At 39.3% G+C, this 15036-nt stretch overlaps 1 protein-coding gene across 1 annotated transcript; it reads left to right on the top strand.

The window, feature by feature from the left end:
* The first annotated feature begins 996 nt into the window (after positions 1-996).
* Positions 997-13337, top strand: ripk4 (receptor-interacting serine-threonine kinase 4). Its single transcript, XM_057321773.1, has 8 exons — positions 997-1315; positions 4489-4780; positions 6035-6183; positions 6288-6337; positions 8410-8568; positions 8872-8984; positions 9828-10074; positions 10256-13337. Exons 1-8 carry the CDS (start codon positions 1134-1136, stop codon positions 11524-11526), a joined length of 2463 nt encoding a protein of 820 aa, XP_057177756.1. The 5' UTR covers positions 997-1133; the 3' UTR covers positions 11527-13337.
* Positions 13338-15036: the final 1699 nt, after the last annotated feature.

Below are 15036 nucleotides of genomic sequence, written 5' to 3'. Positions count from 1 at the left end.
AGCTCAAGCGAAACCCATTGAATCCTGTGAACCTTTTTTCACATGTGTGAATTTGTCTTTTAATGTATTTGGGTGCATTTAAAAGACAAAACAGTCCGACAATTCTAGTTTCCGTTTGAAATATTTAACTATTTAGTGATTTAAGCATTCCCACAGGCTGATAAAACAAAAGCGCTTATTCTGCCTTAAATACGCCGGAAGGACAGATTTATTCGTAAGAAAGCTCACCTGTTTGTTTTAGATATCTCTAAGCAATTATTCTTCATCAAAATCAACGAAGTCACCCATGACTGCTAAGTAAGCAAAGTGAGTCATTGTTATTTTTTATTACTTCTTGGGAACATCCTCTGAGGATGGAAAGTGGTGTTCAATTCAGTCGAACGTAAACTCAATTAGGTCAATGTAAAATAATTTGTAAGATGAGATGTTGCCCTGAAGCTATGGCTATATCTAAATGATCATAACTTGAATGATCGCCTTAAGTGCTGCTGGCTAATGTAAACTCATCCATGAATAGGTTACTATGTTTCAGATTATATTTTACATTCCACACAAGACTCATTTTAGCTGGATCTAATTACCAGGGCATTGTTAGGTCACCCTGGAGAACATTCTTTTACGTTTCCCCAGGGGGTTAAAGACACTCTTAGCATTCTTGTCATCTTGGGTTATAAAGGTGATGGGTGATGACTAGCATTCCTCGAGCTTGGATGACAGGGTAGAATACAACCCTCATCCTTTCTGAGCAGAAAGCTGAGAAGTTTATAACTCCTGGCACTTTAGAAGTAGTGTAGGATTCACAATATGCAAAAGTTAAAAAAGTGGCTCTGAAATGATGCCTCAATATACACATTGTGCCTTTAAGGGTGTCAACACTGGCCTTTAGGATGCGTGTGTGTCATAAAACTAGATTGAGCAACTGTGTTCATGGCTCAGGAAATGATGTCATTAGGCTCCTCCCTCCCTTCACCTGAACAGAGGGTAGGGCCAGACAGACTCAGCCTGTACAGACAGGAAAAAAACAAGGAACAGTTCACAAGCCTCCGGTCTTTGACAGGCAACCTTTTTTATATGAAAAAGTCAGGTTTAGAAGAGGATTCCAATCGCACAGGATTTCTTTAACCAGCTTTAAAATGGATGTCCCAGAGAACTCCCCAGGGATTATGGGGCTGCTGAAAACTTTCGACGCTTCAGAGTTTGGGAGTTGGGAAAAGATTGGCTCCGGCGGCTTCGGACAGGTGTACAAAGTACGACACATGCAGTGGAAAACATGGCTGGCTATCAAGTGCCCTCCTAGTCTTCACTCCGATGAGAAGTGAGTATTTCATTTAGCTTTTAAGAAGAATATGTGAAGTGTGTGTGTGGGTGGGTGCGTGTGTTTGTGTGTGTTTCATAAGCACAGTCATCTGAAGGACAAGTTTGTGTGATAAGAACCCTGTAACTCCATATAGTGTACAGGTGTTATGTGTTAGTGTTATGTGGATATTATTTACTTGAGGTCACAAGTGTCATGCAGAATCTGAAAGTTGTTTTTTCACTCTCTGACTTAGGACATGTTTACAGCATTAATATTCATGACCTATAAACTATAAATTCTGTTCATGTTATTATTTGTTAAGATTGCTTTTACAAAGCCTCGGCCCTCCATGTGTTGTCAAGAAGCTGCTTGCAATGTACTGCTTCGGGCTACGATTAATACCCCCACCACCACCAACAAACACACACACACACACACACACACACACACACACACACACACACACACACACATGTCTGGTTTATATCCCCGTGGGGACAGTCCATAGGCGTAATGTTTTTTATACTGTACAAACTGTATATTCTATCCCCTATCCCTAAACCTAAAGATCATAGAACACTTTTTGCATTTTTAGATTTTTAAAAAATATTGTTCTGTACAATTTATTAGCTTTTTTGCCCATGGGGACCTCAATTTTGGTCCTCACGGTGACACGAGTCCCCATGTGTTGGTGTGAATTCAGGTTTAGGTCCCCCACCAGGATATAAAAACAAGTCCGCACATACACACACACAGATCTGAATATGTCAACCTCTGTTTAAAACTTTCAACTTGATGTTTCATTGTGATGAGGAGTGGCTATATATAGGTGCTTTGTTTCCAGGTAACCTTCTATATGTAGTTCTTGCACTTTGCACGCATTGTTTTGTCTTTTAACACTGTTTTATTTGTTTCAAGAGAAGATGGTGTGATTAAACGTAATAGGAAATATTTTGACAATGGAACATGCAAGCAGGTTGAGATGTCATCAGACATGGCATACTGTAGCAATCTTGCACGTCCTCATGCTCTTGAATCTTGTGTAAAAATGTCACGTCATTAAAGAAGAATGGAGGGGTCATGTAGAATTGCTATGGCATGCGATCCGTAACACGGGTTATCGGCACCTGTGATCTGCAAGGTACAAGAATTCTAATTGGCCTCCCCCATCTAAACAGGAGAGAAGTTTAAAAGCATGCTTTGTCTTGTGCATTATCAGGCCTCTGCTTTTGTAGAGTTGCCGAACCGGTCGAGCTGGATCAGGTTTTTTTTAAGAAAGAAGAGCTTTTGTTTAGCTCAGAAGGGTGGCAGAACAGGGTAAGGGTAGGAGAACATTAGTGTTCACCTCTGCACTCCCTGTTCATTTTCTCACCTTCCATTCGCCAATCCCTGTGGAAATTGCACCATTATTGGCTAATAGACTTTATGAAGTGTTTTGTTGTGGGTGTTTTCTTTCTGAGCCTTTTTAAAGCTGGTTTTAAACAAAGGGCTGGCATGAGGATTAAGTAGAAAACATCAACACTTATGATGTCATGTTTAATTTAAATCCTTATTTAAAGAATGTTGTCACTGTCCTTCTGTAACATTGGATGTCCAAATTCAGGAAATGGGAAAAACGCTGTCGTTTTTAAATGATTAAATACTGCGTATTTTTAATACTTTTTAGTGGTTAGATATTATGATTTATGGCAAAAAATAAGGAAATATGAGGTTTTAGAACGACAGCAGCGATATGCATTTTTTTACACGTTTTGAGTTAAAATAGTTGAGAAATATGTGGCTACTTGGTTTAACATTAAAGTGATAGTTCACCCCCCAAAAAACATTGTCGTCATTTACTCACCCTCATGTCATTTCAAACCTGTATGACTTTCTTTCTTCTGCAGATCACCAAAGAAGCTAATTTAAAGAATGTTGGTAACCGAACAACGGCGGGACCCATTTACTTCTATTGTATGGACACAAAACCAATGCAAGTGAATGGGTGCCAGTTAACAACATTCTTTAAAATATCTTCTATTGTGTTCTGCAGAAGAAAGAAAGTCATACAGGTTGGAAATGACAAGAGGGTCATTAAATGATGACAGAATTTAAATGATGAAGATATTCTCATAATTTACAAATCATTTTATATAAAAATTCAGTCGTGTTATCATATTATATATCAAAATGTTGAAGCTCAACAATGTAACTTAAACTGTTTTAATGTCTAATTATTATGTAAAATGCTCATTCATCTAATACATCAATAAAGGAAGATTCTGAATTTCTGTGACATTGCAAGTTTTTTGGACAGGTGGTTACTACAGCAAAAGATTTTGTCATTGTTTTCCGTCAACCTATATGACTTCATTTCATCAGCGAAAAACAAAAAGGATTTTTTACCAGAACATTGAAGTTGTTTTTTCATTATGATAGTTAATGGTGACTACAACTGTCTATGGTCCCCATCCACTTTAAATGTATAAAAAAGAACAGCTTTTATTCAAGACATTCTTCTGAATATCTTCCTTTGTGTCCCAGAGACAAAATTAAGTCGCACAGGGTGGGAACTAGACATTTTAATTTTTGGGTGAATTGTCCCTTTAACTGTCCCTTTTTGTTTTCATACTTTAACACAATATATTTTTGAGATATCTTTTAAGACTTCAGGTTAAATATGCGGTCTGCATGTCTGACTTATTAGTATTAAAAGAGTTATGTAAAAACATAAAGAACAAGGCAGCAGTTCATGCAGCCCTGTATCAATCATTCACGAAGACTGACGTGTAATTAAAAAGATGATGTCAGATGAACATAATCGTTCACTTGTGGCAAAGTGTAAACCTATTTATGAATTAGGAAGGTATTTTAAATGCTTCAGATGCATCGGCTTTAATTTCAAAGAGGACATTTGTCCCACAGGTAATAAACATTTACCTGTGTTATTTTACATAACAGTCTTCCAAGCAATAATGTTGATCTGCGTAGGTCCTAATGGTTTATTACTCTTTTTGTGTCTAAAAATGTGATTTCCTTGTCATCTTTTAATTATTAAGGTGTGTTGTCATTAACATATTTTCATAATATGTTTAAATATAAAACAAATGTGACCCTCACAAGTATAGCCAAACACAAGATGTCCTCCCATATAAAGCCATTATGTACATAAATATAATTGACTTTGATTGACTCATGCTTCGCCCGTTTAGGGAACGTGCTGAACTGTTAGAGGAGGCAAAGAAGATGGAGGCGGCTAAGTTCCGCTACATACTCCCCGTGTACGGCATCTGCAGCGACCCACAGGGACTGGTGATGGAGTACATGGAGACTGGCTCCCTCGAAACCCTGCTGGCCTCTGAACCACTGCCCTGGGAACTGCGATTCCGCATCATCCATGAGACGGCGGTGGGGATGAACTTTCTGCATTGCATGAACCCACCGCTCCTTCATCTCGACCTGAAACCTGCCAACATCCTGCTGGACGCACACTACCATGTCAAGGTGAGGCAGAACCAGCCATTACTTGCCGAAGAGGTTACGACCTCTTTGCTCATCGCAAAGAATAGATCACAGCTGATTCATTGTATTCAGGTTCAGATGGTGGAAGTGAATCATCAACTTCTGACCGCAGTAATACTGCAGTGTATGTTATTTAGAGATTTGCTTGCCCAGCACTTGAATACAGATTGAATAGGATCTAGTTGTTCAAAATATATATTTAAATGTATACATTTGGCAGGTGCTTTTATTCAAATCACCCTACATTGCAAAAATAAAAAGTAGCCTATGTCATTATTTAGTCACCCTTATGTCATTCAAAGCCTGTACGTGACTCTTTAGAAGATATTTTTGAGAAATTTCTCGGTGGTTTTGTGTCCATACAATGGAAGTCAATGAGTTCCAATGTTGTCTGGCTACCCACATTCTTCAAAATATCTTCTTTTGTGTTCTGCAAAATGTAGACAGTCATACAGGTTTGAAATGACATGGGGTAGAGTAAACGATTAAAGAATTTTTGGTGAACTGTGGGTGCTGCATTGCTTAACCAGTTGCTCTTCAGGAACAACATATTCATACGGGTGTTCATAAAAAAATGGTTGTGTAACACAGACCTTGAGCCAAGACTGAAAAGATAAACAGTCGCTTTCTGATCTGAATATCCGCATTATGTTTAATGTTTGTCAAAACACCCTGTCGACGTGATGAATTTTATCCTAATCTAACGTTGACAGCCGAACAACAGTTTAAACTCGAGCCGTGTCAGATTATTTGTGCCACGGGGGGAGGGTGCACCTACTACTATTTTCTTTTCACTGTCCCCCACATACTTTTCCAGAATATTCCCCGAGGGTGGAAATGCTTTCCCATGCATTATCCTGTTTTATATCCAGCCTTCCCATGGATGAGTAAGCAGGTGTCACGAGGGATGGGTGGGAATCGTCGTGTTGGATTGAAAGGGCTGGATGTAAACACGCATCCCGGGCCAGTCTGAACAGGCTAATGCTAGGCAGTGTTAATGAAGGGCTGGCACACACCCACCTACACATGCGTGCAGGCATTTACAGAAACATCAGGGCTTCCCTACCTAATAGGGAACCTGTAGGGCACGGCCGCCTTTACCGTGCCCTCCTAGAAAAATCCCCTTGCTTAAACTGAGTAACACCCTAAACAAACTAAACCAATTAATAACACTGATATTAAAAGGATAAAACTTAAAGAACTCATTATTTTCTTTTTTTTATCCTTCTATTTTAGATCTCTGACTTTGGCCTGGCTAGGTGGAACGGCTTCTCCAGGAACGATGATATGAGCCGCGATGGGTTCTGCGGCACTATTGCTTATCTTCCTCCAGAGAGAATCATTGAAAAAGATCGAATATCTGACATCAAACATGATGTGTACAGGTCAGTCATTTCTTGGACGATAGAGTTGTCCTGTCTACACTTTGTGTAAATGGTTCTTCATGTTATAAATCAGCATGTTCTAATACATATTTATTGTTCTTTAGCTTTTCAATTGTTATCTGGGGGATTCTCACACAGAAGAAGCCATATCAAGGTAAGATCGACAAACAACCTAACTTAAAGTTTAAGATGAGAAATATTGGGAATGTTGAATATATGATGTCAATGCCAATCAGATGCTTCATCTATATTTAGTATCAGTCAGATCTTGAAAGCATTGATTTTTGGCATTCGGTTTCAAAATATCTCCGTCATTAAGTAAATTACAGTCTTAAGTTACCAGCCTGGCACTCAATGGAGGCGTGTCTATGGGTGTTTCTGGAAGACGTGTTTACCTGGTGTGTTTATCTACTAGTGATTTCCAGGAAAATCAGTAAGGGCAGAAAAAAATGTGGCTTTTTTAGTAACCAGCAGTTATAAGAACGCAGTGTGAGGATAAAAACAGGTTTCTTGTCACGAGGGTGAGGACTGTTGTTTTTGGCACCAGCGAATGGAGTTAATCGGCTGCCAGACAATCCTTCCCGAACCAGAAATGCAAAAATCAATGTCTTCATTTACAATGCAGCTTGAAATAACAGGATATTGAACTAGCCGCTTATGTTTGCTTTTTGATTAAGTGTGATGAAATGCTCTGGGAAACATAAAGACATGTTGATCATTTTTTTCCGGTGTGCTGGAAGTAATATAGTTAATTTCCTTTTTGACGGTTATTGGGTTAGTCTCATAAAGCTGATAAAGAACATGCACAGGTCATTTTCAAATAAAAAGAAATTCATTAGAAATTAAGTTATATTATTTTTTTTAGTAGCAAAATGAAGGTTTTTAGCTGATTTTGTGTCAATTTGTCCCCAATTTACTGAATTAAATATATAAATATATTTAAATATATATATAATTTGGGGACAAATTGACATCAATCAATCAGAATCAGAATCTGATTCTGATTCTGATTCTGATTCTGATCAAACAGTAAAAAAAAAAATTTTGCTAATGAAAACAAATACATCAAATATATAATAAACGATATATTTTTATATAACAGATAATACATAAACTTTTTTTTAAATTAACATTAAAGGTGCAGTTTGTAACAATTTTGCATTAAAATATCCAAAAACCACTAAGCTAGTGTTATATATTTTGTTCAGCCGAGTACTTACAATATCTCAAATGTTTCCAACTACTTGTAAATCGTGAGAAAATCGCCATTCTAAACAGTGACACGGGGCTGTGCAGTTGCCTGTCAATGGCGTCATACCGCGTTCCCCTTTGTTACCGCCTTTACTGACGTAGAAACCGCATGACAACAGTGTCGTGGACAAATGCGGAAGTAGTGTCTTGTGTCTAGCAAGCCACTAACTTGTTTCGAGCAGTCACTTATTTATGGACTACAATTATTCACAACAATTATAAAACCTCATCCGCTAACATGACTTCTCGTTCCTGTCTGATTGATGGCCATCATCAGTGGAGTTGAAGACAACAGATCCCATCATTCCACGCTCCTTCACAAGCATCATCAAGCTACGGCATTATTGTTGTTTTGATCGTTTTTACAAACTGCACCTTTAAACCTCCTTTAGTTTTTAACTCCTTGACTTTTAGATTTAGTTTTATTATTAAACATGTCACTCGGCATGAACATAGCCATATAAGCTGAAATAGAGAAAAGAATAAAAATGAATAAGAAAACATATATTTATAGTTATATTAATGGTAAAATATATTACACTAGCTGCCTCTGTTTGCTTTTTGATTAAGTGTCATAAAATGGTCTGGAAGTTGAAAAAATGTTTTTGCTGTTTTCATGTCATTTTGTCCCAAATTTACTGCATTAAATATACAAATATGCCAAACTAATTGGGGAAAAATTGAAACCACCTTAATTTTGCTAATGAAAAAATATAATGTATACCTAAATACATCAAAATATATATATTTGTAGTTATGGTAATTGTAGAAAATCATGTACTGCCTTTAATATGTGCTAAGTTTGTCTGGAAAAAATCATGTTCGGATATTACTGCACGGTATTACAGTAGTAATTTTGGCATGAAACATTTTTTAGATACACTCTTATGAAATTCAAACCTATCAATTGCAAATCTTTAAGCAAAAACCTCTTACACATGCAATCATATTAAACACATAATATCTGTTTCACAGGGGAGAACAACATCCTGCACATAATGGTGAAGGTTGTGAAAGGGGCTCGTCCAGATCTTGGGATTATCCCCCGCAGTCGCCCCCAGGCCTGCTCCGGGTTCCTGTCTCTTATGCAGAAGTGCTGGGCACAATCTCCAGAGGCCAGACCCAGTTTTCAAGGTGAGCGTCACATACAGTAATGTGATCAGTCATCATACCGCTAATAAACACAAGCTGCTGACGCACATGAATCAGCAATGACTTGCCACCTCAACAAAATGTGCGAGACAGCTGGGTTAAAAAAATCTAATGTGACATAATTCACTGATATAGCTGCACCATTTGAACTTTGTACCTTTGATAAATGAATATGCTTGTGCTGTAATTTAAGGACGTGTTTTTCAAAAGGGATATTGCAATTTTGCATATCCATGACATCAACAACCTATAAATGAATAACCAATATTACAATATATTCTTCAGAGATCACATCAGAGGCTGAGGAGTTGTGCACTAAACCCCATGAGGAGCGGAGGGCTTCGGTTTCTTCAGAAGCAGATTGTTCCATCTGCCCTGCCCCAGCCTCCAGTGAACAGGTAACATCATATCATGTTTACAAATCTTCCACTTCTCATTCTCACCCCCTTCAGTCCATAATAGGTTACGATAACTCTTTTGGGTATAAAGGAACGTTTCCTGTTACTAAATATACTCACACAGATGGCCTCTGTAATGTAGTTTGGACATTTGTTTGCTCGCGTCAAAATGCATAGCACGAATGTTCCATGAAGATGACAGTACTACAAAAGTCTTAAAGAATGTTATCGAGCTGCATGGTTTAATTAGAGGCCTTTTGTCTTTTACTGTGTAAACATGTGAAAGCGATTATGTTAGGAAGAATACATAGACCTTTATTTATTGAAGTACAGTAAGTGATTTAAAGGTCCAGTGTGTAATTTTGTGGGAGGATCTATTGACAGAAATGCACTTTAATATACATAACTATGTCTTCAGACGTGTATAAAGACCTTGCATAATGAAGCGTTATGTTTTTATTACCTTAGAATGAGCTATTTCTACCTACATACACCGTGGGTCCCCTTGCATGGAATTCACCATGTTGTTTCTACAGTAGCCCTAAACGGACAAACTGCTCTACAGAGCGTGTTTCGTAAATACATTATCTCCTTCGGCAAAGAAGCAAAAATGTGACGACTTCTTAGTTCTGTGTTAGCCACCGTAGCGCTTCGAAAGGGAGGGGTGGAGTGAGCCGTTGGTTGCAATTCGCAACCTCACCACTAGACGCCGCTAAATTTGATACACTGGACCTTTAATCGTTTATATTTCAGATGGATTTCAAAGATAAAGACCTCATGCTGTTGAGTAGCTACTACTATTTTAATCATTCTTACAAACAATTCATTTTTCTTCACATGCAGACCAACAACCAAAAGCCAGTGAGGCCGAAGTCAGCCATGTTACCTGAGAAAGATTGCAGCCTTTCTCAGCTGCTAAGCCAAATCGACTCGGGCTTCTCTCGCAGTTTAAGCAACATCAAAGAGGAATCCCTGGAGAGCAAAGACAATACCAGCAAGAGACTGTCGGGCATCTCCTCTGTGGACTCAGCTTTCTCGTCTCAGGGCTCCATCACTTTGTCCTTTGAGAAGGAAAATGCTGAGAAAAATGGTAAGAGAAGAGTCAAGGTACCATCATGCTTATGTGCAACATAAATTGTTTTAAAGATTATTTTAACAATGCCCCTCAAAAATCTTGTTGAGCAGAAACCTGTTGGACGAGATCCAGATAGTAGGAACTGTGTATTTCTCAATATTCCACTTTTTAACTCATTGTTTCTCTGTTATTTTAGACTCCAGTGAGATACAGAAGAAGAAACTCTGTGAAGCCATTCGCACCGAGGATACCGCCAAGCTCATGAAGATCCTCCAGCCGCAGGATGTCGACTTGCTCTTGGAAGGTTCCTGCAATCTGCTTCACTTTGCTGTGGTGCTGGCCAACGAGGAGGCCGTTAAGTTTCTGTTGCTTAGCAACTGCAATCCGAATTTGCCTAATGCTAACGGAGCCACGCCCCTCCACCTGGCTGCCGAAAAGCTAATGAAAGCAGTGGCCGAGATTCTCCTGAGCCGCAAAACCACCAACGTCAACGCCAAGGATGAGGACCAGTACACCCCCCTGCATTTTGCAGCCCAAAACGGAGACGAAGCCCTGACCCGTTTACTGTTAGACCGTTCCGCCTCCATTAACGAAGTTGACGCTCAGGGTCGCACGCCGACGCACATCGCCTGCCACCACGGACAGGAGAACGTGGTACGGGTTTTGCTAAGTCGTGGAGCGGACGTCCACGTGAATGGTAAAGATGATTGGACGGCGCTGCATCTGGCTGCTTGGAAAGGGCACCTGGGAATCGTGAAGCTCCTGGTGAAGCAGGCGGGGGCTGACATTGACGGGCAGACGTCAGACGGACGCACGCCGCTCCATCTGGCGTCACAGAGGGGCCAATATCGGGTGGCGCGGATCCTGGTGGAGCTTGGCGCTAACGTGCACCTGACATCCGACGGCCTCCACGGTCCGCTTCACATAGCGGCAGAAACTGGTCACACCAGCACTTCGAGGTTGCTTGTCAAACACGGCGCCGACATTCAAAGTCAAACTGTGACCGGTTGCACCGCCTTGCACCTGGCTGCCCAAAATGGCCATTTGGCCACCACCAAAATGCTGCTGGTGGAGGGCGCCGACATTCAGAGTCGGAACCACGCTCTTCGCACGCCTTGTCACCTGGCTGCCGAGAGCGGCCACTCTGAAGTGCTCAAAGAGCTTTTGCAGAGTTGCCCTGAGGTCACCAACGCTCAGGATGAAAATGGGTTCACGCCGCTTCACCTCGCTGTAAGCGGCAGACACAAAGACATAATTTGCGTCCTGCTCGACAGCGGCGCCAACGCTGCTCCGCTCTCTCCTCAACCCGCCCCAGAGCGCACGCTAGAGTACACGTCGGAATCTGAGGCGGAAAGTCCGGTTCCTCTCACCCCCAGGAAAGTGGTGATTTTGAAACTCACCAGCCCCAAACGCAATGATGCCACACAAATCCCAGTAGACTCGCTGTGTGAAACGGCCACTTGTTGAGGGTCTCTTTTGGGGCCTGTGGCCTCAGACTTTTCAGGAATCTCTCTATGTGCTCGTGGACACTATTTCCTACTTTGGACTGATAAAGGCTGGAAAAGAGGGCTTCTTCTTATCCATTTGGATTGACTGTACATATTGTAATTATTTGGTTGTGGAAGATTTTTCTGTATTTTTTATCCAGTAGTTCGGGCGCTTGTTGGCTTTCCGTCTTAATAGTTAGGTTGCAATTGGAAATGCATTTTTGTATATATTAGTCATGTAGAAAGTGCCTGGATTTTTTTCCATGCTTCCTTGTACGGAGTCCACTCCCTGTTGTTTTCACGCCATTGTTTATTCGTTCCTGTTTTTGTTACACACCTCCGATTTGACAATTTCATTCTTAAACCTGTCACCAGAGTATATTGATGATTAATGTAGCCTCAAGGAAAACCTTCTCCACCCCCTTCATACACAAAAACATCCCAAAATGGCATAAGATTTGGAGCTTTTCAGTCATTTGTAGACCAACTTGTAAGGTTATTTTGCCAAGGGTTCCTCATTGGTTTTTAGAAAAGCTGTTTTTTATTTATACAGTGACAGTTCACCCAAAAATGAAAATTCTGTCATCATTTACTCTTCCTCTTTTCATTTCAAACCTGTATGACTTTCTTTTTTCAGCAGAACACAAAAAAATATATATTTCATTTTTGAAGAATGTTGTTAACCGGCACCCATTGACTTGCATTGGTTTTGCGTCCATACAATAGAAGTGAATGGGTGTTCGGTTACCAACTTTCTTCAAAATATCTCCTCTTGTGTTCTGCGGAGGAAAGGTTTGAAATGAAAAGAGGAAGAGTAAATGATGACAGAATTTTTCTTTTTGGGTGAACTATCACTTCAATACCTGGAAGTTATGTGGTTTAGTTTTTCATTTTATTTCTGTCGAGTACAACATAAATTATACTTTCATACCTTACTTTTTACTAGTTTATGTTGTTGCACAAAACAAGAAAGTCTCCACAGTAATGTAAATCAGACCTTACTTTACTTATAAATCAAAATGCATAAAAAAGGACCCAAATATGCCTCTTCAATCCAAATGTTTTAAAACTATAAACCAAACAGTTTTATTGAATCATTTTTATTCTAGAGTTGAGAAATATAAAAAAAATGCTCACCCTCTCATAAGTCAAAATATGCAACTTATATATACCATATTTCTTACATAGCATCTTAAATCTCGGCTATATGTTAAAGTAAATCAGAAACACTGTGAGGTCAATTATATTCTTTAAATGGTTAAGTCAATAGTTCTTAAGCTATTTGGCTCGTACCATGGGAACATGCCCTCAGGAGGATCGCAGGTGTGGGTAGACATTATGAGGGGAGGATCGTATCCCATGTACCCTCATGTTCGGGCCATTGGCTCATTCCTAAGACCACTTTATCTTTTCATCACTGTACGAAGTCACTGTGCCAAGCCTTTTTTGTGCCACGGGGGAGCGTAGCTGTCATTACTCTTCACTTTGTCTGGAACAGACAGCCTGTTAATTGCCATGTCTTGAAATTCTCTGTTTGCAGAGAGCGCTGTTGAACTCTGAGGGGTGAATGGCTTTTTTATGTGCGTTTGTTTTGTAGTTCTGCATCTGCGTATGCGTCTGTATAAACTTAATCTGCCGTAGCAAAGTATTGCCAACACCTTCTGCTTGATCTCTGATAACGCTGTCTTGTTCTTCGTTTGTACACAGAAAAGATGTTGTCATTTATCAATTGGTGTTTGCACACTTTTATATTTGATGGAAAATTAAAGTGCATCACGTGTATTTAAAGTATTTGTTGTCTCGTATATTTTTTGACCTTGAACCCTGTGACAGTCGTGTTTAATGTACTGTGTAGTCAAAAAATAACAAATATTTGGCCAATCCACGTGTAAAGTGAAAATGGCTCCATACCATACCAAATATGTCCATGTATCCGAATGGACCGGCTTGTTTTTGGTTCATCATGTGGAAGCCAGACAACATCCATAACAGGAAAAACAACAAACTTCAAACAATGCCTTACTGTTAATAAGTGTGTGGTACACACTGCCACATTAACAGGACGTACGGCCAAGATATGGCGCCTTCCATTTTTTCTTCAAAACTGGTAGGGCTTGTTTCACAGGTTGGCGATGGTGTTTTAAACAACAGGGGCAGGCTTGAACGTGCATGTGCACACAGCAACACGCACGAACTTCGCTCGGCAGACAGGAGACCGGGTGTTTGCGGAGACTGGATGAATTTACTGATATGAGTAGGTGTCTGCCGTGTGTAACACATGCTCGCTTACACATACGGTTGTGCCCTGTTGATCTCATGGAAAGTTACTCATTGACTATCTCTACAAACAGGAAAGAGCTGCTGGTTTGGTTCCTCTATATCGGCTGCTACTGTCCATGGCCTAACGTTAGTTCTCATTTATTGCAATGAAGTCTGACCATTTTATGGCCAAGTTTAAGATCTGTCGCCAGGTTTATTAAAAAGGTGGCTGAGCACTATGGTTTAATGCATAAAATAGGCTACTAGATTTAGGCATATCGCACAAGTGTCTGTATCTATATATATTATATAAATATTAAACAGATGTAAGATTTAAAGACTGCTAAACAAATGTACGTCAGAATTGATGAAGCTCAATTCCAGTTAGAAAAATTAAAACTGGCTCAAATGGGTGATGTCAGGGTGAGTAATCATTGTGAAGCCTTGAACCTGCAGGTGTTTCCCTGAGGACAACTTGTTATTAGAAACAATTGTACAAGATCTGACTTGAATTACATTCTTTCTACCTGAACACACTAATGAGTCAGCCCAATGGTCTCAAACTCCCAATGCCCCACCTTGTGGAAAAGTCCAGGCAGTGTTGTTGAGTCTATATTTAACTTTGTAAATGTATTTTCTTTTACTTTAGAGTTTGCCGTTAATGTGTTTTAAAATATAATCTTATGGTTGAACATGAGCAACAACATTTTACAATTGCAATTGTGCATTTGGCATACACTTTAATCGAAAGGCAATGATGAAAAAATGTATCACAAGATATTACTGTTTCAGCTGGGTAGTTGACACATAACGTGGGCATTTTTTCTAAAATTGTTTATTTTTTAGATTGATTGATTTGATTTTAGGTTAGTATGTGAACAAATAGGGAACTGTTTTATTAGTTAGTGATATGTTGCATCAAGTAACCTTTTAAAAATTATTTCATCATTCAATTTTGACTAACTTTTTGCAGTTCACTGAAATAGTCCTACACTGTTATACAGAATTTGTAAACGTACAAGTAATGAATTAATGGGTAGTAATGAAAGAACAAATTGCTCGGATAAAATTGCAAGCATTAAAGAAAATGTTAATCAAAATACCCTTCACCCTTTTTAGAACACACATCATTTTTAAAGATTTTTTCCAAAATAAATTATAGATCTTTACTAGCAAGATAAATATTTTTATATTGTTCATGCCTGTTTAATGAACCATAAAAAATGATTGC

The sequence above is a fragment of the Triplophysa rosa genome, linkage group LG22, assembly GCF_024868665.1.
Source record: "Triplophysa rosa linkage group LG22, Trosa_1v2, whole genome shotgun sequence".
Classification (NCBI taxonomy): Eukaryota; Metazoa; Chordata; class Actinopteri; order Cypriniformes; family Nemacheilidae; genus Triplophysa; species Triplophysa rosa.
This window is presented reverse-complemented; position numbering and strand designations above follow the sequence as displayed.